The sequence below is a fragment of the Terrapene carolina genome, unplaced genomic scaffold (genome assembly GCF_002925995.2).
Source record: "Terrapene carolina triunguis isolate 2854851 unplaced genomic scaffold, T_m_triunguis-2.0 Scaffold148, whole genome shotgun sequence".
Taxonomy (NCBI): Eukaryota; Metazoa; Chordata; order Testudines; family Emydidae; genus Terrapene; species Terrapene triunguis.
In genome coordinates, this window is record NW_020664499.1 from 8,247,043 (window position 1) to 8,274,416 (window position 27,374).

Sequence of the window (27,374 nt, forward strand, 5' to 3'; positions counted from 1 at the left end):
CAGAGTGTCCCCCAGAGTCTTTGCCTCTAGGTGGCCTTGGCAGCAATGATCTTGCTGAATGGGGTTCCGGGTCTTTGGAAGATCTCTCTCTTCTTTGACAGATCAAGATGCTGTAGACATCTCAGATAGTGTACTCCATACTTAAAGTGCAGCACTCAGAACATGCTCTGAATCAGACGGCTTGCTGCCTCCATAGGAAGACACTTAATTCTCGCTGTTCTATCTTTTTTTAGAGAGGCAAAAATCCTTTACAAATGTGATACTTATCACTGACCAACACTGGCCTGGCACAGGACCAGCAGGACTTAATCCCTGGAGAACTACGCATGGCTCCAATACTGGTCCCAAAATTCAAATTTAGTCCAAAAAGGACCTAAAACTAAAACCTATCACTAACACTAATTATACTCTATACCTAATTAATTACTAAAGAGAACAAACATACTATATACAAAGTGTGAGGGAAAAAACTTGCAATATCAAGACTGTTGGAGCGCTTCAACAACTGTCACTGGTGGTAAGAAGGAACAGAAGGGTCAGGGGTGGTTCCATCCTCTTATACCTGCACCCAATGGTGCATGATGGCAGAGGGCGCTTGAGCTGCCGATTGGTGCTTCAGAGGGAAAAGTTCTCTGATATCTGTACACGAGGTGTGCACACATACCAACAGTGGCACAGACACGTGCAATCACTCAAAGAAGAACCATCATTTTCATCTCCACAATGCTGGGGGAAGGTGGCTCCAGAGAAAATCTTGTATGAACTGATCTGACAGAGTATACAGTCAGGACTAGCACTATGACATTTCCGAGTCATCCTACATCCCATCCCTCAGAGCCATCAGATGACATTGATTCCTGATGCTTTGGCCAGATGTTTCTGACATGCACCCAGGTGGGGATGAGTTATCTGAATGGCCATGATCTCAGAAGGCCCCATCTTTCTGAGGAGCTACAGGATCTGAAGAAACCTGTCACACTGGGGTCTGACTGGAGCAAACAGATGTGTTATCATCTGGTTTCACACATGGCATCCAATGAAATTTTGGGGCTCGGATTCAGTATTGACAAATACTGTAAACAAAGCCTTAAAGCTATTCTCTCAGCCCATTTCTGCCTTAGCAGAGTTAACTGGAGCTAAGCTTTCTCCTCATCTTGAGTATTTGGTGAAATCTGAATGAGACCAGAGAGCAAATACACTGAATAAAACACTCGTCATTTTTGTCTGTGTGATACATACCTATAGGCACTGTTGTGTCAGTGCTTAAACTGGAGCCAGTTAAGAAATCCCCATTAAGTGCAGATCTCTCATACACCCAGGCTGGAAATACTGGAATAGGCTGGCCAGAATTCTTCTTGTTTTGCTTGTCTCGGAGTATCTTTCGTATAAGCTCAAGAGGCTGTCAGAAAGGAGAGAGGGGCTTCTTTAAAAACACCGACCTGGAAAAGCATCATTTCAAACTACACATCTATTACTAGTCAATCTGAGGACAACAGTGGAGAGAACAGGATGCAGGACCTGGCTATTGGTTACAACACTGCAGGGCTTGTTTCTTTGTATGTTATTGAAATAAATAAAGCTTCTAAGTAAAGACAAAACAGCCTGGCTTTTCCATTCCCAACTCTAGTGCTCAGTCACTATAATAAGACAGAAAGGCAGGTTAACTTTTGTGCCTACAAGGGACTGGCCAGTACCACGGAAGACATCATTTTTGCATTTTGCCATTCTCAGGTAGAGTTTACCATTGTCCACAGAATAAATGGTGATTTTAGAGTTTTATTTCTCAACTGTGACAATTGACTATGGGTTGAAATCTGGGTCACAACCTAGAATTAAATCCCATCTTCCAAATTATGTAGAGAACAACATGTTGGCTAACAAACCACAGAACAGCTCTAGGAATAATGAGCATCTGAGGAAATGCATGGCACTTTCCCACCCCAATGCACCATTCTCCCCTGGAATCCCTGGCACACATTGACCCAGTGCTCTCCAGAATATGCAGATGCTCATAAAAATATCCCAAGTCCTCCCTGATGTAGGAACTGGCTTTGCTGGACTCTGTGCTTCTCGTCTAACCAACCCCATATATCATCTGTGGTGGGATGAATTCTCTATGTTCTGGTCTTTTCCACTTCTTTCTCTTCCAACAATACCATTACCTCCACCTTGGCCAGTTCCATCTCCAAACACTTCTGGCATTAGTAGGGCTAGCCTTAAGCACAAGCAAAGCAACCACATGCTTGGGGCCCTCTATTGCATGCAATCTCCCTTTCTAAAATTAGGACCAGATGAGGAGGCAGCTCATGGTCTGATCCCCTTCTCCTTTCAACAGTTTGGGCTTCTGAGCCCAACAGTCACAAGGCTAATCCTGAGGACTAGACACTGGCAGGAGTTCTAATGAGAGAACCAAGGACTTAAGTCAGATGAACAGGCACTGCCACTAGTTACTGCAATAGAACAGCACATCACACTGTCCCAGGGATAAATGTCATGAAGACACCGGAAGAGGAGTGTGCATTCAAGGTGCAACCCCATAGCCAGAAAAGAACCCTATCTTCTTGGTGGTGAATGGGGGTTTAGGACAGCTCTTATACTGGATTTCTGTACTTCCAGACTATAGTACTATCACTGTGTCATGCTCTACGTGCAATCCACACCAGTGAGAGGTTGTCATCACTTGCCCTGTAACCCTGAGTGCCTTAAAATGCTCTGCTGCTGTAGCTGGATGCTCCCAGCCAGCATACAAGCATGATCTGAGTGTGTAATAAGCTGCCCCGGATCAGTTCTGACTCCAGCAGTCTGCTTGTTACAACACAATCACATTCTAGACTCCACCTGCTCAGGGTCATCTTGCCAAGTGTAACCAAATACCGCTCAGTCACGAATTTTCCCAAAACTGTGTACTTTGCAATGTCCAACCCCTTTCCTGAACCATTCAGAGGAATAAGGTTTGTTTGCTCCTCTAAAGAGACAAAGTGCACAGCTTATCACTATAACTGGAGTTAACTATCACTTCAATTCCAACACAGCATTAGGTTGGTTTAGATTAAAAGCAAAACAAGTTTATTATCAAAAGGAAATAGGATTTTAAGTGAGTTCAAGTATAAAGGACAGAGTTAGAAATAGTTACAAGCAAATAAAAGTGAAAAATGCTTTCTAGAGACCAAGACTTAACAAAACTACAGTCCTGGTTCAAAGAAAGATTCTTACCACAGTACCTTCCAGCAACATGGCTGACCACTCACTTGGTCAGGCTCTGTCACCAAGTCCAAAGTGCTCCGTTCTTTGTCTTCTTAGATGAAAGATAACCTGAGGTTCTTTGCCTCTCTCTTTTATAGTACAGTGAACCTTTGAAATGGATTCTCCTGACAGTTACCCCCAAATAAAGTTCATTCACGCTGTGAGGAAGGAGATATGGAGTCTTGTGGGGAAGGAAGTTCCATGCTGGCTTCTTTCCCAGCTGGTTTGTTAAAATATAAATTGATCTGTTCCTGCAATCTCCCCGCTGACATGATGCTGAATGGTTATCTCCTCCCCTTGTTAGCTTGATGGTTCTGTTTACCTTCTATGTAAATGCATTCCCACGGTCTCTTAATGTACCTTGGAAGTACTTTTGTCTAGGTTGGAGTAACTTCAACCATGCCTTGCAAACACACTTCAAGATCATAATTCCCAATACATTTGCAATTTTGAATGTATCCTCTGTATATACACGGCAGAATAATATTAATGATCAGTATGTTATTAGCTTTCTATTGATAACTTACATGACACCTTTTATATACAGGTTATGATATTAGTGAATGAAGGAACACTGAACTGGTCAGGCCAGATGAAACTCTCGACCAGATACCTGTCAGTTCCTTGCCTTCCTGCACTGGGATTCTGTTACAGTCACACACAGATCCACAGAATCTGTGCTATGCCCCAGCTTTTAAACAATCTTTTGGAGGAATCTTTTCAGTGTGCTAGACCACCAAAGGGTCGGTCTCTTCCTTCAGAGTAGGCCATCTGGCCTCACTGCCCCCAAGACTGAACCGCTTGACTCCAGAATTTCAGCTTCATACTGTGAGCTCTGCTCAATGTGTCCAACTGAAATAGACTGCTGGTTAGAGACTTGTACATTCTTCAAGGAATGATGCATCCCAGCAAGTATTTGCAGTGACACCAAACAGCATTTTCACAACAGAGCAGGATTTATAAGTGAATTGGAATACAGCACTGGAAGTCCTTGAGTTAGCATAGAGAAACAAATGTTAAAACATAGTCCATGTTGGTCTAGCTAGAGCAATCCACCATCCAAGCTGTAGTGGACTCCTTTTTAGGCTGTCTCTCTGACTTCTTTTTCAGTCCCAGAAGAGAGCAGCCTGCTTCTTCCGGAAGCCCACTCTTTATGCCCTCCCAGTCCTCTGCCTCCAGGCAGGGCCATGCTGAGTTTGCAACTCCATCTACCTAGTATTGAGTGTCAATTGTTCAGTCGTTGGGGCTTTCATTGTCCCTTTGGACCCTATGTTGATCTTCATCAGTTTTGACCAGTTCCTTAATTATCCTATTTACTGCAGATCAGATAGCAAGGTGACACCCACACCATGTCCTGTGTCTCTTCCCCTACCCAAGAGAAGACTTACCCTTTTTCCTTCCGCTGGGAAGCAATGCAAAGTACAGAGGGATAGTGAGGCACACATAGGATTTATAAAAATATTACAGAAAATTCCCACTTTGCCACAATTACACCACAAGATAATAAAAGATAATGATTAAAGCCCTACACTCTCAAGGCAGTCTTGTATCTCCAGACTGTGGAAGAGACAGTACCTGCTGTACACTGGAGCTGGTTGTTACACTGCCAAGTTGCTTGCGTAACTCCTCAAGTTCCTGCATGGATATCTTGGAAGTTGCTGAGGGAATGGTAAAACTGATGCTGCCACTTGCTGTGGCATTCACTGCAAGTTCTGCCCTTTCCTTAGCATTCTGCTGTAAATACTGGAGTGTCTACAAATACACAACAACAAAAAGCTTATTCACAAACGCATCAGAACAAGGATTTAGACAAGATGCTCTAGAAATATCAAAAAATTATAAATAAAAAAGAGAGAACTTCACTCAAATGGACACAGTTATTGCACATCTCACCCCTCTTTCAACAACTCCTTGATTCAAGTATTTTATAAGTTGTCTTTGTGCAAGATAAGGGATGTAAAATGTTAACCGGTAAGCATTAGTCTTACCTTTTAACCCGCCTTAACCGTTAACCCCCGCCTACCCCAGCCGGTTAACTGTTTAAACAAAATATATTTTAATCGTTTAAACGGTTAACTTTTAAAACAGTATTCATATCCCTATGCAAGATCCTCTTTTTAATGTTGCCATGGCAAGCAAAAACATACATTTGTGTGACATTAAGGTCACTAAGTTAAACATTCCAAAACAGTTTCCTGTCTGTTAAATGTATGCCATAAAACAACAAGCAGTAATATATTAAGATATATATTTTAATAGAAACTGGACTATAATGAACTGTATATACAATGTGATTGAGTTAAATTTAGTGAGAATTTTTTTCATTTCTTGACTTCTGGGCATTAAATGTGCAGTGTGAATGCTACATTAACATACATTTTTCTACTCCTCCCCCCTTTTTTAATGAGGAAATCACAAAGGAAAAAGGGAGAAAAAAGCTCCAAAGGGGTGCACTTTACAAGCTCTGTAGATGTGGCACTTACAAGGACACACCAATTTAAAAATCACAATTTTGTTTGCATTTTTACACCTTCTGTTGTTTCAGATAACCTCCCAGACAATTGGAACAGAGAACAGAGGGGAAAAAGTCTCTTTCTGCATGTTTACTTAATGCATTTGACAGCCCTTCCTGTATTCATCTTTACTCTTTCCCTGATGTAGCCAGTTAGAAACAATAGATGAAACTGTGGATTTCTCACAAAGGAATAGAGAGATTAATTTTTTTAAAACAACAACAAAGAAAAAAAGAAGATAAGATTCTGAAACCAAAAAATTGTCAGGAGTATTAGCGGCAGGGAGAGTACCTGTAACTCCTTTTAATTCATTTAAAAAAAAAAGAGATGATTTCAGCTACACTGTGTTCCTTTACTTGTTCACATTGCAAATACCAAGAGTGCAGGGCTTGTAATGTGCAGTGAGACATGCTTGAAGAGTGGGTTTGAAAAAAACAAATACAATTTATAGCACAAAACATTAAACACTGATGTCTCTGTGTTGAAAGTTTTTTTATGTTTTAGTTTTTCTTCATAAAAAACAAATGTGTTAGGGCATGAGGTTATCTCCCCAGGAAACTAACTGCTGAAGTCCTGAAGGTCAGAATTCTCAAAAGTGACCTCTGATTTTGGGTACCCAACCTTGAAGCACTTAAGACTGAATCAATGGGACCTGCAGATGCAGCCATGGGTGCTTAAAGCTTCTGTAAATCAGGGCCAACATGTGTCAAGCTGGCCATCTAAAAATGGAGACATCTAATATAAGAAGCCACTTTTGAAAATTTTCAGACATTAAGTTTACTTTGTTGAAGGTTTACAGATAAATTTTAAGAAGAAAGATTTTGAATGCAGAAATTCTATCTGCAGATCAAGTTTTGTACACTGAGTACTTTCTCCACAGATATTAGCTCAGACTCTAACTAAGGCCCCAAATCCTGCAATATAATCTGTGTGCTTACATCCATATGGAACGGAAATAAAATCAATGGGGCTCTGCATGGGCATAGGAGTTAGCCTGTGCAGAACAGATTGCAGGATACGGGCCTTAGCAGTGTAGTGATGAGCATAAGAGAAGACCTGTTCTGGTGAAATGTCCAATTTTTAAATGCTTAGAACTGTTATTTTTCCAGTTTTATACATATTATGCACAAAGACATCTTAACATCTTCTCAGAGCCGTAAAATGTATGGTTTTTACCCCTAATATAATTCAAAATAGCTTGAATGGATTTTTCTCAAAGTCAAAATTAAAATTCATGTCTAGGCCTAAAAGAAAACTTGCTGGGAAATTCATGAGTAACCAAAACCAGGGAGTAAAATGAATGCCCGCACATACCCTATTGTAATCTTAACTAGTTGATTCAGATATGTTTGTCTAAACAGCTTCATTGTTGTTACTTCCAAATATTATGCATCAGACTGACAGAAATGCAGAAACAAATATGCTACCTCTTTGTCTTCTGTGAGCTTTGACAGCAAATACACCAAAGGATCTAAATTTCTTGTATTTTTAGATTTCAGCTCATCATACTTCTTTAAAAAATCTTCTGGGGTTCGAGAAAATTCTGCTATTTTAACCTGTAAAACATCATATGATAATACAAGTTAAGTATTTAAACATAAATGTTAGCACTTTAGGAGAAAGTTTCAAATGCACTATTTAGAACAGGGGTAGGCAACCTATGGCACGTGTGCCGAAGGCAGCACGTGAGCTGATTTTCAGTGGCACTCACACTGCCCGGGTCCTGGCCACTGATCCAGGAGGCTCTGCATTTTAATTTAATTTTAAATGAAGCTTCTTAAACTTTTTAAAAACCTTATTTACTTTACATACAACAATAGTTTAGTTATATATTATAGACTTATAGAAAGAGACCTTCTAAAAATGTTAAAAATGTATTACTGGCATGTGAAACCTTAAATTAGAGTGAATAAATGAAAACTCGGCACACCATTTCTGAAAGGTTGCCGACCCCTGATTTAGAAGAACAAAAAAAACGTCAAATCTTGGCTATGTTGTTTGTAAAATGGGGCTACCTTTGCATACCCAACTTTACAAAAAGCTACTGAGGTGCTGTGCAAAACCCAGTATGTGATCATATAACTAAAGACTGTATCAAAACGCATATGCACAAGTAGCAAGGAGTAAGCTTACATGTGTATGACAGAATACACCCCTGTGTCCAAACTACACACTACTGTAATAATGTTTGTATAAGGTATGCCTTGTGAGGTATCATTTAAAAGTTCATAATTTGCGATCAATAATGTCATGGCAAAATGCACATAGCAACATTATATGTAAATTTATAAACATAAGCTGAAATCATGACTGAAGTATTTTTCCCAGATAAGTCTGGGGAGTGGCTAAACCACTTTCTCAGAGACAAAGGGCAAGCTGATGCTTCAGCTAGGTGTCAACAAGGCTGATGGACCATTACCTCCTGAGTAGCCATTCTTTGGCAAGGAAGAGAGCAGGGACAAATCTACATCTTAGCAAAGACACAGCATGGAGTTTCCTTTCTTCACTAGACTGACTGTCATCTTGCTCCCAGCTGGAAATGCTCCTCAAAGGGGAGACAGGACTACAAAAAGAAGGGGTATACACCCAAGACATCCTCCTCTCTCTCTCTGGCATTGCACCTAAGATGACAAAGGAAAACGGCCATTGAACTCGGTGGGGGAGGAGGGTCCTGATTTAAGAGTTTGATCAGTAATCTGCTGGAGCATGTGGTAAGAAACTTTGCTTGAATCTCAGGTCATGTCTACACTGTGGACCTTACAGTGGCACAGCTGCGCTGCTATAAGGTCTCCCGTTTAATCGCTCTATGCTGGCAGGAGAGAGCTCTCCCACCAGGATAATTAAACCACCCCCAACAAATGGAGGTAGCTATGTTGGTGGGACAGCATCTCTCACCGACATAGTGCTGTCCTCATTGGCGCTTTTGTCGGTGAAACTTATGTTGGTCAGGGGTGTGTTTTTTTCAGACCCCGACCAACAAAAGTGCTAGTGTAGACAAAGCCTAATATAGTTTCTTAAATTAGACACTATTAAGTGTTTTATCTTTATTTTTCTTGTAATCATTTGTAACTTTAATGCCTGTACTTGTACTCACTTAAAATCTCTCTCTTTGTAGTTAATAAACTAGTTTTACTGTTTTATTTAATCCAGTATGATTAAATTGGAGTGTCTGGGTACTCTATTTAAAATAATAAGATGGCATATTATTCACTTAAAGAAATCACAGCCTTAATGTATTTGTACTGTCCAGGAGAGGACCAGGCAGTACAGGACATGAATTTCTGGGGGAAGATCCTGGATGGAGGGCGTGTTGGAGTCACCCTGCAGTATAACCAAGACTGGTGAGAACCAGGATGTAGCTGACTGGCTGCAGTTTCACACAGACACTCAGGGTGTCCTGTATGCTGGAAGGCTGTTTGTGAGCAGCCCAGGTGGGAGCTACTAAAGCAAGGCACCCAACATTGCAGGGCGGGGTGACACAGCTCCCCACTAGTCCGGAATGTGCCCTTGTATGTCACAATGTGCTACCTTAATTCTAGCATTTCCTAATTTCTAAGTGATTCTCCTTTACACTCTTTACTCCTGGGGGAATTCTACACCACTGCACACATGCAGAATGAATATTCCCCGCAGATTTTTTTTCTCTGCAGAAAATACATTCTGCTGGAGAGATTCTGAAGTTACCCCTTTCACCCACCATGGGCTGCTGTGTCACCAGAACAGAGGGCAGCCAGCTCACCTACCATAGCAGTGAGCAGCTGATAGGGAGGAGGAGAGGCTGTATTCCTCACAGTGCCCTGCCCGTGGGGCCAGATGAGGAGGCACGGGATATGGGGGCAGACAGAGTGGGGCACACAGGGCTTCTGGGGGTCACATAGACTGGGGTTCAGAAGGGCTAGTGAGGGGAGGACAGACTGGGGTGGGGGCTGAATGGGAGTGGGGATGCAGGGCCACATGGGGACAGGGGCAGAGCCACATGGAGATCAGGGACAGGGGGCTGAGTGGGGTTGCAGGGACACATGGGGACGGGGCCAGATGTGCCTGACTGAATGGGAGAGGATAGGTGTCAGCCAGGGCTCCATGGGGGAGGCTCCCCAGCTCCCTAACAATCTCTCCCTCCTCTCCAAAAAACTTAAATATTTCTCCCATCCACACCCAACAACCCTCCAAGTTTACTTCCAGGCTCCTTCCCAGCAATTACTTCCCTTTCCCTCAGCTCCTCCATTATCCCTGACTCCCCTAAGTCTTGCAACTATTTCTGTGGGATGTGGGAACTACGTTTCTGTATTGTAGTTTAAATAAATTACACCTCTACCCCGATATAACGCGACCCAATATAACACGAATTTGGATATAACGTGGTAAAGCAGCACTCTGGGGGGGGACAGGGCTGCGCACTCCGGCGGATCAAAGCAAGTTCAATATAACATGGTTTCACCTATAACGCGGTAAGATATTTTGGCTCCCGAGGACAGCGTTATATAGGGGTAGAGGTGTATTACTCAAAGTTCTGTATTACTATACCTAGTTAGGAATCTATTTGTCAAAAAACATTTCCTGAATCTTTTCTGTTGTCTGTATTGTTACAGACATACCTGCTAACAAAGGTATTTTGAAATAAAATTACCAAAATAATTGAAACTGGCATATGATGTTATTTTGACAAAAAATATGCAGAATTTTAAATTATTACGCACAGAATTTTTATATTTTTGGCACAGAATTCCCCCACGAGTAACTCTTCATACAGTTATTTAAACTATACGGAATTGCATGGAATTTCCAGGATTTAAAAATAAAGAGAGAAAATAAAGATATACAGTCATCTGCAACTATCTGCTAGACAGAAATAGAATACTGGGTTCTCTTACTGACTCTGGGCAAGGAGTATGATCCAGTTGTTAAAGCAAAAGACTTCAAGTTAGGGTTCTACTTGATCATTTAATATTGTTTATATTTACACAATTCTCATTCATCTGTGGGTCTCAAAGTTCTTTGCAAAGGCAGGTATACAGGAATATCCCCATTGTACAGACACCATGGCCAAGATCTGGCATATTGTTTCTGAAAGACAGTGTGGCTAAATGAATGAGTTACAGATCTAGGTTCTGTTCCGGGTTCCTTCAGAGAGGGCCTGTACACACTCTAAACTCCAGATTCCTTCCCCATTTTACAGACAGGATAGGATACCCATACTCTAGGCCAGGAGTCGGCAACCTTTCAGAAGTGGTGTGCCGAGTCTTCATTTATTCACTCTAATTTAAGGTTTTGCGTGCCAGTAATTCATTTTAACGTTTTTAGAAGGTGTCTTTCTAGAAGTCTATAATATATAACTAAACTATTGTTGTATGTACAGTAAATAAGGTTTTTAAAATGTTTAATTACAGGTTTCAGAGTAGCAGCCGTGTTAGTCTGTATCCGCAAAAAGAACAGGAGTACTTGTGGCACCTTAGAGACTAACAAATTTATTAGAGCATAAGCTTTCGTGGGCTACAACCCACTTAAGAAGCTTCATTTAAAATTAAATTAAAATGCAGAGCCCCCAGGACCAGTGGCCAGGACCCAGGCAATGTGAGTGCCACTGAAAATCAGCTCAAGTGCCGCCTTTGGCACGCGTGCCATAGGTTGCCTACCCCTGCTCTACGCAGTAGGAAAGCATGAGGTCATGCTCAACAACAGGGATGGGAATTGCACAGAACTATTAATGATCATAAGTAGAAGAAGTGAGGCAAGAACTCATGGACTCCTGGCCTTCCTCAAGGCCAAATGGTACTCTGTGGGGGGGGGGGGGGGGGAAAAGGGGGGGAAAGCAGCATCTCTATACTCGTACTCATTTATGGATCCAAGGATAGCATTAGCCCTTTTGGCCACAGCATTGTACTGAGAGCTGATGTTCAGCTAATTATCCACCACTAACCCCAAGTCTTTCTCAAGAGTCACTGCTTCCCAGGATAGAGTCCCCCATCATATCAGCATGGCCTTTATTCTTTGTTCCTAGATGTATACATTACATGTCCTTATTAAATAGCATATCATTTGCTTGTGCCCATCTTACGAAGCAATCCAGATTGCTCTGCATCAGTGACCTGTCCTCTTCATTATTTACCACTCCCCCAATTTTTGTGTCATCTGCACACTTTATCAGTGATGATATTATATTTTCTTCCAGGTCACTGATAAAAATGTTAAATAGCATAGGGCCAATAATGATCCCTGTGAGCCCGCACAAGACACATCCCTGTTCAATGACAATTCCCTGTTTATGGTTATATTTTGAGACCTGACAGCTAATCACACTCCAATTAAAAAAAAAAAAAAAGCATTTCAACCATCACTGCAGCCTAGCAGTGAGTAAATCCAAACTAGCTCACCTTAGCACTGTGTGCAGACACAGTTGTGGTAACATAAGGCGTTCGGTTCTTTTGCAGGAGATCTATGTACACTTCAGCTCCTTCCCCTCCATGAACACGCAGCAGGCTTAACAGCTCATTGACATCATGGTGAATGCGGAATTCACTCATGCTTCCACCTAGGGTTACAGATTTCACAGCACACTGAATGCAAAGCACAACAGATGATCCTTACCACTAAAACTCAAAGCTAATCAACAAGGGTAAAAAAATTCAAAATTGCCTTAGTGGCATAGGAGCCCAAGTCTCATTTTCAAAAATGAGACAAGCTTAAATTTCACTGAAAGTCAACGTAATTTAGACTCTTCAGTACCTAAATCATTTTTGAAATTGGGACTTAGGGCTTGTTTACACATGGTTATGACTACACTACAGAACTTAGCGCTGCTAGTGCAAAGGCTCATAGCTATGTTGGCGGGAGAAGCTCTCCCGCTGACCTAGCACTGTCCACACCGGCGTTTAAGTCGGTTTAATTTACGTCGCTCAATGGGGTGGCTTATTCATACTCCTGAGCGACATAACTTATACCAACTTGAGCTGCATTGTGTACATAGCCATGGAGTTGTGCAGGAATAACGGTTCCTGCATAACTCCAGGTGTGGACACTTTTATTCTGGAATAAGAGTGCTTTATTCCTCTTTAGTTCAATCCACTTTTAAAGTATATTAAACTAAACAGGAACAAGGCACACACATTCTTGAATAAGTGTGTCCACACATAGCTGTCCCTGAATAGTTCCATGTATAAAATAGTTCCATGTATAAACAAGCCACTAGATTCCTAAGCCCCTTAAGCAATTTTGAAAATTTTACCCCACAGCTTTGTAATATGCAGAGTACAGGCTCTCTTCAGCAGAGGTTAATTTTGAAGGTGTTGCTGCAGGCTTCTGAAGGCTGCATTGCTCTCATACTTGCACCAAAATAAAAAAATCCTTTGTAATTCATACTCGCACCAAAAATCACAAAAGATGCAACTTAAAACTGAGTTAGGCCTTGTCTACCTGGGAGAAATTGACCAGGATAGCTATTTCAGAAAAATTATTCCAGTCTAATTTAGCTATACTGGAATATAGTAGCCAATTTCCACATGTAGATTAGCTGTTAGTGATCACAGTGAAAAAGCTAGAGAAAAAAGTATTTCCTTTCCTTTGCCTCTGCCTACTTTGTCTCTTCATCTGATGACCAGATCTTAAGCTCCCCATTACTTACACTGACTCAACCATAAAGTATGCTTGGGGAGACATCTCCCACTGAAGGGGGAGGAAGCCCTCTAGAGGTTAAATGGCAGGAAGGCAGCTAACCATCAGTTTACACTAATAAGTCTGCATGTCAAATAGGAAACATCTTGAACAAAGGCACAAAACTGAAAAGCCCCATTAGCAGGAGAAAAGCAGGAAAATGGTATTTAAATAATGGTCAAATACTGAATAGCTGAATACTGGCAACAAGATACAAAGGTGATGGGCATGGTATAGAGACATAGATTAGATTACAAAGAGCAAAATGCTCTAAAATCTGCAGGGCCTTTCCCTAAACCAATATTCTGCTCTACATATATGCCTGGATCGCACAGTGAGGTCTTGTCTAGACTAGGATTTGGAAGTTTTTAGCTAACACATGTTAATAACCCAAACACCTTCCAAATCCGAGTCTAGAAAAAGCCCTGGGAGAGAAGAGTAGCACAGCAGATCTTCTCATCTTTAGAGACTCAAGGGTAAAAATGTGTCCAGTTTCTACTTATTACAGTTCCACACATTTTCTTGCAACATCAAATAGAGTAACAACTAATGGGAAAAAGATAACTGAATCCTCACACAGTTATTCTGAATTTAGCATTGTTTTTCAATATACTTAGCTAACCTCACTGGGTTAATCAAATCCACACTTAAGAAAGTAACATATTAACATAGATCTGGGGGGAAATAAGACTGAGTGGAATCTGGTGGCTTTATTTCACAACAGGGTTTGAAATGGAAACAGAAATATATCTGGAGTTTTAGCGAGGAGGAAACAGCAACTGATTTTGACTTATTGTCAGTAGATAGCCTTACATACCAACATAAATTAGCTATAGTACAGGGCCAGGCAAAGAGAAGATGAAAGGAGCAGGCAGAGAGTCTGCATAAAAACAAAAGATGCTACTTCAGCTAATAATTTTAAAAGATCCAAATCAAATACAGACAGAGAACGAACTCTAAGAATAATGGGACAAAGGGTCCTGTCACATTAATTCAGATTGAGGTCAGTGATGTAATAATGTGCACTGCCTTGGTAGGAAAGATATTCCCACACAACTAGAGCTAATTTTAATCCCTGCAGACAGTAGTGGGGCATCTCCATAAACAAGAGCAGTGACACAACCAAAATGCTATAGCCAGGGGCTAGAAATCACCTGGTAGGCAAACTAAGCAGGGAGCCTCTCTCTCTATTAGGTGAGCCCAGTGCCTGAACCTCTATAGCAAACTGCAAAAACCTCTCTTCCAGAAAGCCTTTGTACACCTCTGCACTGACACTACTGACATTCATAGGGTGCCCAGATGTCCCGATTTTATAGGGACAGTCCCAATTTTTCGGTTTTTTCTTATATAGGCTCCTATTACACCCCCACCACCCCTGTCCTGATTTTGCACACTTGCTGTCTGGTCACCCTAGACATTCATCTGCCTGGCCCACAACAAGTAAGATACGGTAAGAAATAAATCAAAGACCAAGAACCCAAGTGCCAGAGAACCCCGAGTCCAGGTGTTGCTATTGGTTTCGGCGAGGGGCAGATCCCCTTGTGAGTCAGTACCACCCCGCAGAGCCAGCTCCCCCTGCCCGTCGCGTTGCCTCTACGGGAACCGCTATCCCAGGCCCGCGGTTGCTGTGGGGGCCCCACTCGAGGCCCAGGTTCCCGCTCACTCCCTGGCGCCGGCGATAATCGCTCTCCAGCCGGCCCCGCACGAGCCTTGCGCTGAGAGGGGTAACAGGGCCGAGCGGCAGCCCCCAACCCCGCTATCCTCGTGCGTCCCTCCGCCCCGGCGCCCGCCCGGCTGGGAAGCGGGTACCTTGTGCCGGGGCTGAGCAGCTCTCGCCGCCGCGCGTTGGGGGGAGGGGAGGCGGCGCGCGCGGAGCGGACCCCACGTCGATGGGCGGGAAGGTGGCGCTCCGAGGCGCCCGCCCAGTGCGAAAGACCAGGGGAGGGCTGGGGGCTATTCAGGAATTCACACCGCAGCCGTTAGCTGCAGCCAGCAGAACGCCCGCGGCGACCAAGCGGCGCGCGGGGAAGAGGTGCGCAGACTCCGATTGGCTGACGCAAAAGCGGCAGCATCCCTGGAGCCAATCAGACAACAGGTGGGGACCTGTCATTTCAGGGCACGCCCGCCCGTGTTTCCCCACGCTGCCCAGCTCGCTGGGGAACCCCGGGAGCGGGGTGGTGCTGATGTCTCCTCACTAACCGCAGCCCCGGATCGCTCCCAGACCTCAAGGTACCCGACCAACTCCGATGTGACCTGGAAGTACCCGCCGACCCGGAAGTGATCTTCTCGTTCCCTTGGCCCCCAAAAGATGGCGGTCCGGTGAGCGCGCCCTGTTCGCGGGGACTTCGACAGGATGCTGCTACCGCCGGACCTCAGCGTCTCGCTGCGGGTGGAGCGCCCCCTGTTGCCCGTCCGGCCCCGCACCCCGCCGCGGGCCCCGTTCTGCTTCTCCCCCAGCCGCCTCCGCTTCCATCGCCAGCACGAGTTCTTTGAGGTAAGGGCCCCGGCTGCGACTACAGCTCCCGGCAGCCCTCGCGTGGCCTCTGGCCTGCTACCCGCGGGGCAGGATGGGAAATGCAGTCCCAGCGGAGAGGGTACCTGTGCGCTCGGCGGCGCCAGCTGGGCCGAACATCAGCGAGCTCTGTTCTCAGCGCTTCCCCCAACCCCCCGGGTTCCTCCGACCCAGTGCCAAAATCCCATTCCCGCCAAATCAGGAGATTTAACACTATGCTCGTGTTGAACGAAGGGAGCGTTTCATGTAGTCATGTGACTCAGGACCTGTGGTTAGTAACTTTCACAATTTTGGGCAATTTTCCTGTGACTCGCTGCAAGCCTGTCCTACTGGTGAAAGGAGCAAGTCCAGCCCAGCAACCTCCAGGGATGAGTCCCTCATGTGGTCTAGCTGTGGAATGCTGTGGGTTAAATCTTCCTGATCCCCGATGGGCTGGGCACTGTGATGGCCAGGGTCTTCAGGCTCCTGGACATGGGTCCTATGTGTCCGCTCCGCTAGACTCCATGACATAGTTTTATGTAGATACTCATGTCTCTAGCCCAGAGGTTCTCAAACGGGGGGGTTGGGACCCCTCAGGGGGTCGTGAGGTTATTACAGGGGGGATCACGAGCTGTCAGCTTCCAGCCCAAACCCTGCTTTGCCTCCAGCATTTATAATGGTGTTAAATATATAAAAAAGTGTTTTCAATTCATAAGGGGGGGTTGCACTCAGAGGCTTGCTATGTGAAAGGGGTCACCAGTACAAAAGTTTGAGAATCACTGCTCTAGCCCTTTTGGTTGCAAAAAATGTCTTTTAGTGCGAAGCAAACTGAGGTGAGCCTAAGTCTGCAAACAGGTGGCTGCAGTACCTATGCTGCTGTTCAGAGCTGTGTAAGTAGCAATGAAGGTCAGGAATCCTGTCTCTGTTGTGCAGCTCTCAGGAAATGTCCGAGCAGCAGCAGCAGCGACAAGCACTAGAGTTCGTCACAGAGGTTGAGGACAAACTTCCAAACCAGTTAGGACCAGGAGCAGAACTGTGCAGACTCATCATCCACCATCACCACCGCTCTTCATCACAGCAGCTAAAAGGCCCTACGTTGTGAGGGTGGAACAGAGAGTTCTTTTCAGCGGCCAGGTTGGGGTGAGAAGCACAGAAGTGGACATCAAATATATAAGACTTCTGTTAGCAGATACAAAAACTAGACCCCCCTAGCAGGGCCAAGGACAACACACTGGAAGGAGTTACAACCCTCCCCTTTCCCACCATCTAGGGTGGGTTTGTTGTCTTTCACCTGTATAGTGAGGCCTCTGCCTTTGGTTATAGACTCTGGCACTGTTAACTGAGTTTGTAACTAGTTAATGGCATGACTGGCAGCTCAATGTGTTGCCTAGGCTGGAACATGGCAGTCTCGCTGTAACTAATTCAGCAGTTTTGTCAGTCTTCCGTCCTCCCAGCTTTCTATGATATGATGTCTGAAGTGTAGTGTTCTGTTTTAGTGGTGCCTGTCAGGTCACTCTATCATCTGTTGAGGCACTGTGGGAGAAATGCTGAGTCTATTCCAGAATGCTCTGGTATGCAGCCAGGGCAACATGATGCATGCAGATGTGTAAACGTGATTATAATGGCAGAAAAGAAGCTGTATGGAAACAGATTTACAAGTAAAATGGTTCAAAGTGACTGTGCTTCTTTGAAAGCTGCAGTGGACTGTCCCCCCCCCCCTTTTTATTTTATTTATAAAGAAAAATTCTGAAAGCAGTCCATGATAGCAGCATATTTGTTGCTGTGCTGCCTGATATAGCCACTTAGAACTTCTCAGCCATGGCACAGAGAGAACTCTTGACTCCTGCTCCAAAAGCACAGCCCCTTTCCACTTGAGCTAGAGAAGAATCCCCTTTTGATGTGTGATCCTTTTCAAACATTATGTCCATGAGTTAGTCTCGGTGACCTTGAGTGTCTCTAGAATTATGTTCTCGGTTGTTAGCAACAAAGCAGCTGATAGTAAAGGACACTGGTACATGTGTGTACACAGGCCCAGGGTCTCTGTTGAGTATGCCAAGTTGCACTTTTAATCGTGGTCTATAAGCTGGGTTTAGCAAAGTTAGATCAATATATTATCCTTGATCCAGAGTCGAGTTCACACTAACATGCATTCTCATTCTTAACTCTTTTTTTTAACAGAGTTACTTGTTGGGAATAAAAGTAATTTCCAATTTGCTTTTTGAACACACATTGCTGTAACATGCCTATAATCACTATTCCCTGTTCCAGGATGGAGACATACATAGACACTTGTATCTCCAAGATATCCTAACAAATGTTACCGAAGTGACCGAAAGATCCAAGTAAGTGGTGTCGTTCATACAAATTCAGTTGTGGGTCCTGTTAACAAAAATGCATTTGATTGAATTTTGACCCTTCCTCTAACTACCAGTTTGTGGTCCATACTGTCTGTCAGTGTTGTATACATCTGTCTCGGACTGGATTCATTAAGGCTAAACAAATGTTGAATAGTTGTGGAGTACTTTCAATCATTCCTAGTACCAGATCAAAGTAAACTGGTTATTTACTTTGTTATTTCTTGACAAAGAGAGGTCTCTTGATGAAATGGTACAGTTTTTTTGGTTGTTTGTTGCATCTTCAGATAAGCTTTGCCTCTTCTTTCCTTAAGAGGAATAGTTTTCTTTACACCAGTCCAAAAACATCAGCATAAGTCATTGGAGTTGAGTCTTACCTGCCTGAGTTATACAGACACTAGACAGGGATGTTTTCAATCTCCTTTATTTTTTGCACTAAACATGGAAACGGAGAAGAAGGAAGGAGGACATCACAAAGTGCCTTATAGGTGGATGATGTGATAGTTATTGAACCTGAAGCTTTCCCTATAGTTATTGAAAAAAATTCAGGTTTTGAGGAAGCGTTTGGCTTTAAAATGATGTTAAAGCTGAAATGCTGGTTATCTCTTTGCCAGATCTGGAGAAATCATCCCTTCAGAAAACATGGGTGTAAATGGGCAATGCATTCCCAAAGGTACCTGGGAATTTAAATCTCAGCTAACCTAGAAGATCCGAGTAAATTACATGATAGATCATTACTTCAGTCAGTTTAAAAAGATTTGGAGTTCAGGGGAAAATATGCAAATGTTTGGTCAGGGAGAATAACCTGGTCAAAATGAACACATTGCCCAAGATCTCCATCTAGTTTCAAAATATTCAGTAGTCATCCCAGAAAAAACTCGAAGGTACCTAGAGAACAAACTGAAAGTGAGCTATTTCATAGAGATCTACTGGGATTTTGAAATATAGTAGCTCATACCTCATACTGCTGTTCAGTATTAATTCATTCCATAATTAATCGTAAGTTCAGCTCTGTATGCATGACCCACAGGTTCTAGCTGTCAGTTAGGTAAAAGGAGTTTGAGCCACAAATATGAGCCATAAATTTGAGCCACAAATAATTACAGAATCCTCACAAACTAATTCTATTGTGTCTCCAGTTTAATAGTGCTCATCTTCTCCTGTATCGAGTAGATATGAATGAAAACTACCTTAATATAAAGATTTTATTTAGATGTATGCAGAAGAACTGATCCACATGCTCTGGGTGGCCTTGACATAAACTAAAAATACAAATGTTTTCATCGCTTCCTTCTAGGGTGTCAGAATTCTGTTGTCATATTGTTGGGTGCTGCCAGGTCTTTGATACCTTAGAGGGTTATGAACATCACTACAACACACTGCACAGGAACATGTGCTCTTTCTGCAAACGCTCTTTCCCCTCTGTGCATCTGTTGGATACTCACATCCTGGAGTGGCATGACTCTCTCTTCCAGATAATGGCAGAGAAGCAAAATATGGTGAGTTGCAAGCAAAGATTTCATTATGTATCTAGTAACACACCTCCGCCCCCCACACAGTAACCTTGCTACCCCCTCTCCCCCAACTCATTTTTGGGTCAGGACCCCTACAATTACAACACTGTGAAATTTCAGATTTAAATAGCTGAAATCATAAAATGTACTATTTTTAACATTCTATGACTGTGAAATTGACCAAAATGGACTGTGTATTTGGTACGGTCCTAGTTATAGACAGAGCACAAGACACAAGTTGATTCATGCAAAAGGAAAACAATAACATTCTTTGCAGTTTCTAGTGCCTTCTATCCAAGGATCTCTAAGCACTACATGTGCTTTATGCCTCAATGTCCAGTGATTTAAGAATGTATTAGTCTTGTTTTTCTAATGGAGAAACTGTGGCTCTCGGAGAGGAAGAGACTTTCCCATGGTCACACACAGTGCCAGGAGTAGAACCCCCATCTCCTGCATGTAGGACTAGCCATCCTCTCTCCTTTGCTTATTGTAAAAACGAGAATAAGTGGATAAACACAAGTGTGTAAGTCTGACTTGAGCTAACTTCTCCCTAGGATAATAGTACCTAAAGGAAAGAAACAAGGGAGATGGGTCTCTTGTCAAACAGGCTCTGTCCTGCATGTGCAGTGCTGGAATAGTCGGTTTGTCCATCTGTGGAGCTGGAATAGTTAACTGGTTTAATCAAACTAAGAACATAAGAACGGCCATACTGGGTCAGACCAAAGGTCCATCCAGCCCAGTATCCTGTCTACCGACAGTGGCCAATGCCAGGTGCCCCAGAGGGAGTGAACCTAACAGGTAATGATAAAGTGATCTCTCTCCTGCCATCCATCTCCACCCTTTGACAAACAGAGGCTAGGGACACCATTCCTTACCCATCCTGGCTAATAGCCATTAATGGACTTAACCTCCATGAATTTATCTAGTTCTCTTTTAGACCCTGGTATAGTCCTAGCCTTCACAACCTCCTCAGGCAAGGAGTTCCGCAGGTTGACTGTGCGCTGTGTGAAGAAGAACTTCCTTTTATTTGTTTTAAACCTGCTGCCCATTAATTTCATTTGGTGGCCCCTAGTTCTTATATTATGGGAACAAGTAAATAACTTTTCTGACCAAGTGGGCATTCACCCACGAAAGCTTATGCTCCAATACATCTGTTAGTCTTAATGGTGCCACAGGACCCTCTGTAACTTTTCCTTATTCACTTTCTCCACACCACTCATGATTTTATATACCTCTGTCATATCCCCCCTTAATCTCCTCTTTTCCAAGCTGAAAGTCCTACCTTCTTTAATCTCTCCTCATATGGGACCCGTTCCAAACCCCTAATCATTTTCAGTTGCCCTTTTCTGAACTTTTTCTAATGCCAATATATCTTTTTTGAGATGAGGAGACCGCATCTGTATGCAGTATTCAAGATGTGGGTGTACCATGGATTTATATAAGGGCAATAAAATATTCTCCATCTTATTCTCTATCCCTTTTTTAATGATTCCTAACATCCTGTTTGCTTTTTTGACTGCCGCTGCACACTGCGTGGATGTCTTCAGAGAACTATCCACGATGACTCCAAGATCTCTTTCCTGATTAGTTGTAGCTAAATTAGCCCCCATCATATTGTATGTATAGTTGGGGTTATTTTTTCCAATATGCATTACTTTACATTTATCCACTAGCTTCCAACTTTGCTAATATCTAAGCATCCCGAGTTCAGTCAGCAGATATTTCTCTCTTCTGTCCTCTGTAAACTACACATTTTTGATCAAGGAGGTTTCCTGCTGCCACCATGTGCAGATACTTGGGAAGTCAGTATTGCACTCTCCAGGATTTTGCCTGATGGGCCTTAGCAGTTTGGACTTTGCCTCATACACATGCAGTCAAGAAACCATGTGCAAGGGGTGGCAGAAAATGAACAATGTATTCCTAATACCAGAGATGGAAGTAGTTTCCCAACAAATTGAACTAGTTCCAAATTTTGTGAAACAATCTCAGCGCACCCATGTAACTTGGAGATTGTAATGTGTGAATTATATTGGCTTTCGTAGGTTTTTAAGGCTAAAAGGAACCATACAATCATATGGTCTTAATAACACAGGCCATAAAATATACTATCCCCAGTGGTTCCTGTGGTAGAGGGAATGACTTTTCTCTCATGCATAAACAAAAGTTGTAGAGCCCAATAGTTTGTGATTGGACTAAATCACTTTTCAGAGAGGATCGAGTAGATGATGATGATACATCTTTAGTACTGTGTATCAATGTGGAAGTGCCAGGTAGACATCTTGCCTTGCCTTGGAGAAATTCTGTGTGAATAACTCCCATCTTGCTTATACTGCATACGTTTTAGAATTACCTTTCCCTCTTCTTGCTTTTTAGTATCAGTGTTTGGTAGAAGGCTGTGCGGAGAAGTTCAAGAGCAGCAAAGACAGAAAAGATCACTTAGTCAAAGTACATCTTTATCCTTCTGATTTTCGATTTGATAAACCAAAAAAAGCTAAAAAGTAAGTGCCAAGTACACTGACAAAGCAAGCATTTATCCTTCTGTGTGCTGGGGACTGGTCCTCAGAAGCAGAGAACACCAGAAAATCCAGCAATCTCATGCTTCTCTGGGCTTAGTCAGTAGCACTTCATATTTACACAAGCTAGTGTCAGATTCCAGAGCTCCTGCATTCCCTTCCCGTAATTGCACTAGTTTATTTCTGGCCTCTGGAGTATAAAGAGGTTGTTTACTGAATGCAAAAATGTTAGATCCTAGCATGTGAATTCATGAGCCAAGGAATACTGGCCTTCAGGTCCTTCCAACAGGGATGAGTCGCCCACATTACGTGAGTGAAAGGGGTGCTAAAAAGACATTTGCTCACTCCTCATTAGTGAACCAATGAGTCCTCCCCAGCCCCCTCCTTCCCTTGCACTCTCCCTGAAATACAGAGAGCCGAGCTGCAATCCCAGCAGCACCTGCTCTGCTCTGCTCTGAAGGGTGCACTCTGTTCCCTTCTCTGCCTGTGTACTTCAGGGAGGTGAGTGAGTGCAGGGCTGAAGGGCAAACAGTCTCCATTGTGGTGGCGGTGGCAGGAAAAGGCCTGCCAAGCTGTGTCAAGTGCAGGAATCCATCCCCAGAGTGGGTGCATGGGCCTGGAGAGCCCAACACGTGCTCAGGAATCCTATCCCAGGTGCAGGAGGCTGGCAAGTCAACCAGAGGGTACCAGTGACCCTGCACAAGCAAGGGCCAGAGCCATTCCCTGCCAGTTCACGCTATCTGTGGGTTAGGGTGCTGCCCATGGCCAGATGACACCTATCCCTCACCTCTTCTGCCGCACTGTATTCTGGTTGAAAAACATGACCAGAACAGAGGCATGCTCCTTTGTTTGGTGCTTGGCTCTCTGTCCTGGCCATGGAGCAATGGAAGCATTAAGGGAGAGGAGACAGCCATGAGTGTGCAGCTGAGTCTGGAGGAAGAGGAGAGAGAGAGACTGCTATAGATACTTACATAGGATTCCTTTCAGTGCTACATGAACAGCCGGAGAAGCGAAGTCCTGATTGGCCCCATGCATAGGCACGCCCATTTCTCAGGCGGCTGTAAGAAGTTATGTAGTAGTGGTATGGATACAGACACACTTACATGAAGCAATGATGTCACTAATCAACTTTTTCGTCTCTCCCCTAATGTTGCCATGCCTATTCCAAGGCTGGGGAACCATGGAGACTTATTTAGCAATGAAGGATGATCTCTATCCTTAACAGTTTAGTAAGCACACAGTGGGGCAGAGCTATTGGCTCTTACAGACTGATCTGAGCAGTGACACTGGCAATGGCCAGTGATCTCTCAGGCAATCAAACCCACTCTGTTATCACTAGTTTTCAGTTGAATGGCTTAGAACGTAGAAAGGAAGTGAACTGCTGATTGTAGAAAGTGTCTTTCTTAGCCATGGATCAGGCACCAACATTCATCTCTTTGGAGCATGACGCCCTAAGCTATGGAAGGAAGGAAACTCATTGGCCCTGCTCAGCCAGATGAACCCAGGTATGCTTTATGGGCATAAGAAAGAAGCTTGTGGTGAAGCCCATGTAATGTAATGCAGTAGTTCTGACTCTCCACTCTGCAGACCCCCTTGTAAGAGAGCTCCTCCTGTGAGCCAGCTTCCCTCTAGCACTGCAGTGCTCTGCTTGCTTGAACATTTTACAGGCCACCCAGAGTGACCAAGAACACTCGCTGCCTTCTGCTAGCCCCCCTCTGACTCTCCTGAGCCTGTTTTACTTAATTTGTTTTGTAGCCTCCTGATCAAATGACCTTGGGCCCTTGAGCCTAAGCTGACTAGGAGGCAGTTGGCAGCTCCTGAAAGGAGGGTTTTGTTTCTGCAGCAGCACCAAAAACAATAAGCCTTCCTCTAAGCTGGACGTGAGCATGCCAATGGATGTGAATGTGGAGACTTACGAGCAGTCGCAAGTGGATTCCATGGAAATCTGTCCAAGTGAGAGCGTGGAGAATCCCACCCAGCCTATGAGTGGCCCAATTTCATCACTGCAGGAGAAAAAGCTCTATAAATCCAGGTCTGTTTTCCTTTATGTAAACTCCTTCGGCAGGGACCAGGTCTTCATATGTGCTGGGGCAGTACCTAACGCAATAGGGCCGTGACCTTAACTGGGGCCTTTGGATGCTCTTGTGATGTATTGCGAAGTAATACCTTTAAGTGCTCATCCCAAGTGATGGCTGAGCCTTCTAAATACACATTGATGCACAAAGCTTAGCACTTCTGAAAAGTTAACAGTCAATGATTTTTAATTGATGTTTGCAAAGAGTTTGAAGAAAAAAAGCAAATTCTTAGTGTTTATTTGCAGTTTACTAGGATTAAACTGCTGTTTCTGTACTTAACAGGTGGCAGCAGCAAATGACTGCTTTGTGCATTGATAGTGATTCATTTCTTTGATTCTTGCAGTCACAACTGAGAATCTTTGCAGTAACAGAGAAGTGTAATGAATGAGAAGCACACACTCACCCAAGGAAATGCCCTCAAATTCACCTTTTTTAAATAATCAACCAGGCTGGGGGACCCAGAAGGGGTGCAGTCTTCTCTTGAGTCTTACTTAGGATCCAGTTAAAGCAAGTGGATTTGATTGTGTGCTGCACCTCCAGCAGGTTAGGTGAGGTTGTGCAAAGGTGGCTCCAAATTCTGGGCTGCTCTGTGGATTGAAACTGCCATCAGTATAGTTAGAGCAGCCTCTGGTGTAACTAGGACTTGCAAGGGGCAGTGTAGAGCCAGTTGTGGTTCCTGTACAGTCCTTGTATTCTAATGCAGCAACACACAGAGGTCAGGATGGGGGTCAAAACCTATCCCTATATATGTATTCTTTTCATTTAAATCTGAAGTTCATTATGTGTATTGTTAGTAGGGCTGTCAAACTATTAAAAAAATTAATAATGATTATTTGCTGTTTTAATCACACTGTTAAACAATAATAGAGTACCAATTTAAATTTATTATGAGTATTTTTGGATGTTTTTCTACATTTTCAAATATATTTATTTCAGTTATAATGCAGAATACAATGCTCACTTCATATAATTATTTTTTATTACAAATATTTGCAAGTCGAAGCATGACGGGGCATAAGAATGTTTAACATATTTGGCAGATAAATACCTTGCAACGCTGGCTGCAACAGTGCCATGCGAATGCCTGTTCTCACTTTCAAGTGACATTGTAAATAAGTAGCAGGCAGCATTATCTCCTGCAACTGTAAACAAACTTGTTTGTCTTAGTGATTGGCTGAACAAGAAGTAGGACTGAGTGGACTTGTAGGCTCTAAAGTTTTACATTGTTTTGTTTTTTTGAATGCAGTTACGTAACAAAAAAAAATCTACATTTGTATGTTGTACTTTCATGATAAAGAGATTGTACTACAGTACTTGTATGAGGTGAATTGAAAAATACTATTTTTCTTTTTTACAGTGCAAATATTTGTAATAAAGATATAAAGTGAGCACTGTACATTTTGTATTCTGTGCAATTGAAATTAATATATTTGAAAATGTAGAAAAACATCCAAACTATTTATATAAATTGGTATTCTATTATTGTTTAACCGTGTGATTAAAACTGCAGTTAATCACAATTAATTTTTTAATCGAGTTAATTTGTTTTGAGGTAATCACTTGAATTAACAGCGATTAATTGACAGCCCTAATTGTTAGTAACACCTGAGGTTTTTAACTCAAAAATAATTCTAGGGATCTAATTCACTTGTCAGCATTTCTGCTGTTTTATTATTTGCATTTTCTCTCAAACCTAATCTAGGTTTAACAAAATTTCCCCACCAGTTCTGCTGAGCTGGTGTTAGCACTGGTGGGAGCCCTAGTATAGATGAGGCTCTACTGGTCAGGCACATTTTTAGCATATTGTCCGTTAATATGGTGAAAAAAGTTCAAATGAGATGGTGGGAAAATGCAGGAGACTTGCTTACACAAGGGCTAACACTGATCCAGAAAAACAGGGTGAATATTTTTGTAAATTTACCTAACTTGGCTCAGGCCTCAGTCCCAGGCTTCAAGCCTTGCCTACCCATAATAATGGTAAAAATTTCAAAGCCCACAAAAGGATACTGCACCCATTTAGCTATATTGCTTTCTAAACCAATGAAGTTAAATCAGTGCAACTTTGTTGTGTAGACAGGGCCTAGCCACAGACTTTTCAGTCTCCTTTAAGATACAAATGTATAACTTAAACTTCACTTTACCAGAAAGTTGAATTGGGGGCAAGTAGTGGTTTTCCAAGTTCTGCCCACAAAATAAGATCCTTCTGCTTCAGATGCTAAAATAAGACACTGCTCATTTTTTGAACATCTGCACAGTTTAATGTGATCATGTGTGTTCTGCTGGGCTTGACTCCCCCTTGGTGAGGCTTGCCCTGCTAGCCTCTTGGGGCTTGGCTCCTTGATTTAGGAGGAGGGAGGAATAAGAGGAAGTATCTTGCAGGTGTAACATACATGGGGCCAAAATGAGCTGTTACTCATAGTGGCTTGTGCAGATCTTCATAATGTGATATCCCCCCCCGCCTTTGGGCAGTGAAATAGTTAAGTGTTGACATGTCAACTCAGATCCCTAACAATAACTCACCGACTGGATGAGATGAACAGGGAAATTCAAACCTCACAGATGCTGTTTCAGGTTTTCTGCAGGCAGACACCGCTGCATCCGTTAAAAACCCTTCAAAATGTGAACAGAATGTATCATTCATAAATTCCAAAGCCAGAAGGGACCATTGTGATCATCTAGCCTGACCTCCTGTATGTCACAGGCCAGAGAACTTCCCCAAAATACCGTAATTCCTAGAGCAGATCTTTTGGAAATCATCTAATCTTGCTTTAAAAGTTGTCAGTGATGGAGAATTTATCGTGACCCTTGGTAAATTGTTCTAATGATTCATTACTCTCACCATTAAAAATCAGAGGGGTAGCCGTGTTAGTCTGAGTCTGTAAAAAGCAACAGAGGGTCCTGTGGCACTTTAAGACTAACAGAAGTATTGGGAGCATAAAGTTTCGTGGGTAAGAACCTCACTTCTTCAGATGCAAGCAATGGAAATCTCCAGAGGCAGGTATAAATCAGTGTGGAGATAACGAG

The 27,374-nt window shown here is 43.0% G+C and overlaps 2 protein-coding genes across 3 annotated transcripts in view; one reads left to right on the plus strand and one right to left on the minus strand.

Moving 5' to 3' along the window:
• Positions 1-15,685, minus strand: part of LOC113405057 (gamma-tubulin complex component 2-like) — a 100,734-nt gene extending 85,049 nt beyond the window's left edge. Inside the window, exons 1-5 of one of the 2 annotated variants that reach the window (XM_026653749.1) lie at positions 15,667-15,685; positions 12,128-12,285; positions 7,184-7,312; positions 4,819-4,995; positions 1,240-1,399 (exon numbers count right to left, since the gene is read on the minus strand). In XM_026653749.1, the coding sequence (XP_026509534.1) occupies positions 1,240-1,399; positions 4,819-4,995; positions 7,184-7,312; positions 12,128-12,277 (616 nt within the window). In that variant the 5' untranslated portion in view covers positions 12,278-12,285; positions 15,667-15,685. Of the gene's footprint in view, positions 1-1,239; positions 1,400-4,818; positions 4,996-7,183; positions 7,313-12,127; positions 12,286-15,212; positions 15,401-15,666 lie in introns of those variants that run through there. The other variant, XM_026653747.2, reaches the window with a different exon arrangement.
• Positions 15,644-27,374, plus strand: part of LOC113406894 (zinc finger protein 511-like) — a 13,841-nt gene continuing 2,110 nt past the window's right edge. The window contains exons 1-5 of the mRNA XM_026653750.1: positions 15,644-15,897; positions 18,163-18,236; positions 19,546-19,747; positions 22,136-22,260; positions 24,119-24,307. Of these exons, the coding sequence (XP_026509535.1) occupies positions 15,757-15,897; positions 18,163-18,236; positions 19,546-19,747; positions 22,136-22,260; positions 24,119-24,307 (731 nt within the window). The 5' untranslated portion in view covers positions 15,644-15,756. The remainder of the gene's footprint in view (positions 15,898-18,162; positions 18,237-19,545; positions 19,748-22,135; positions 22,261-24,118; positions 24,308-27,374) is intronic.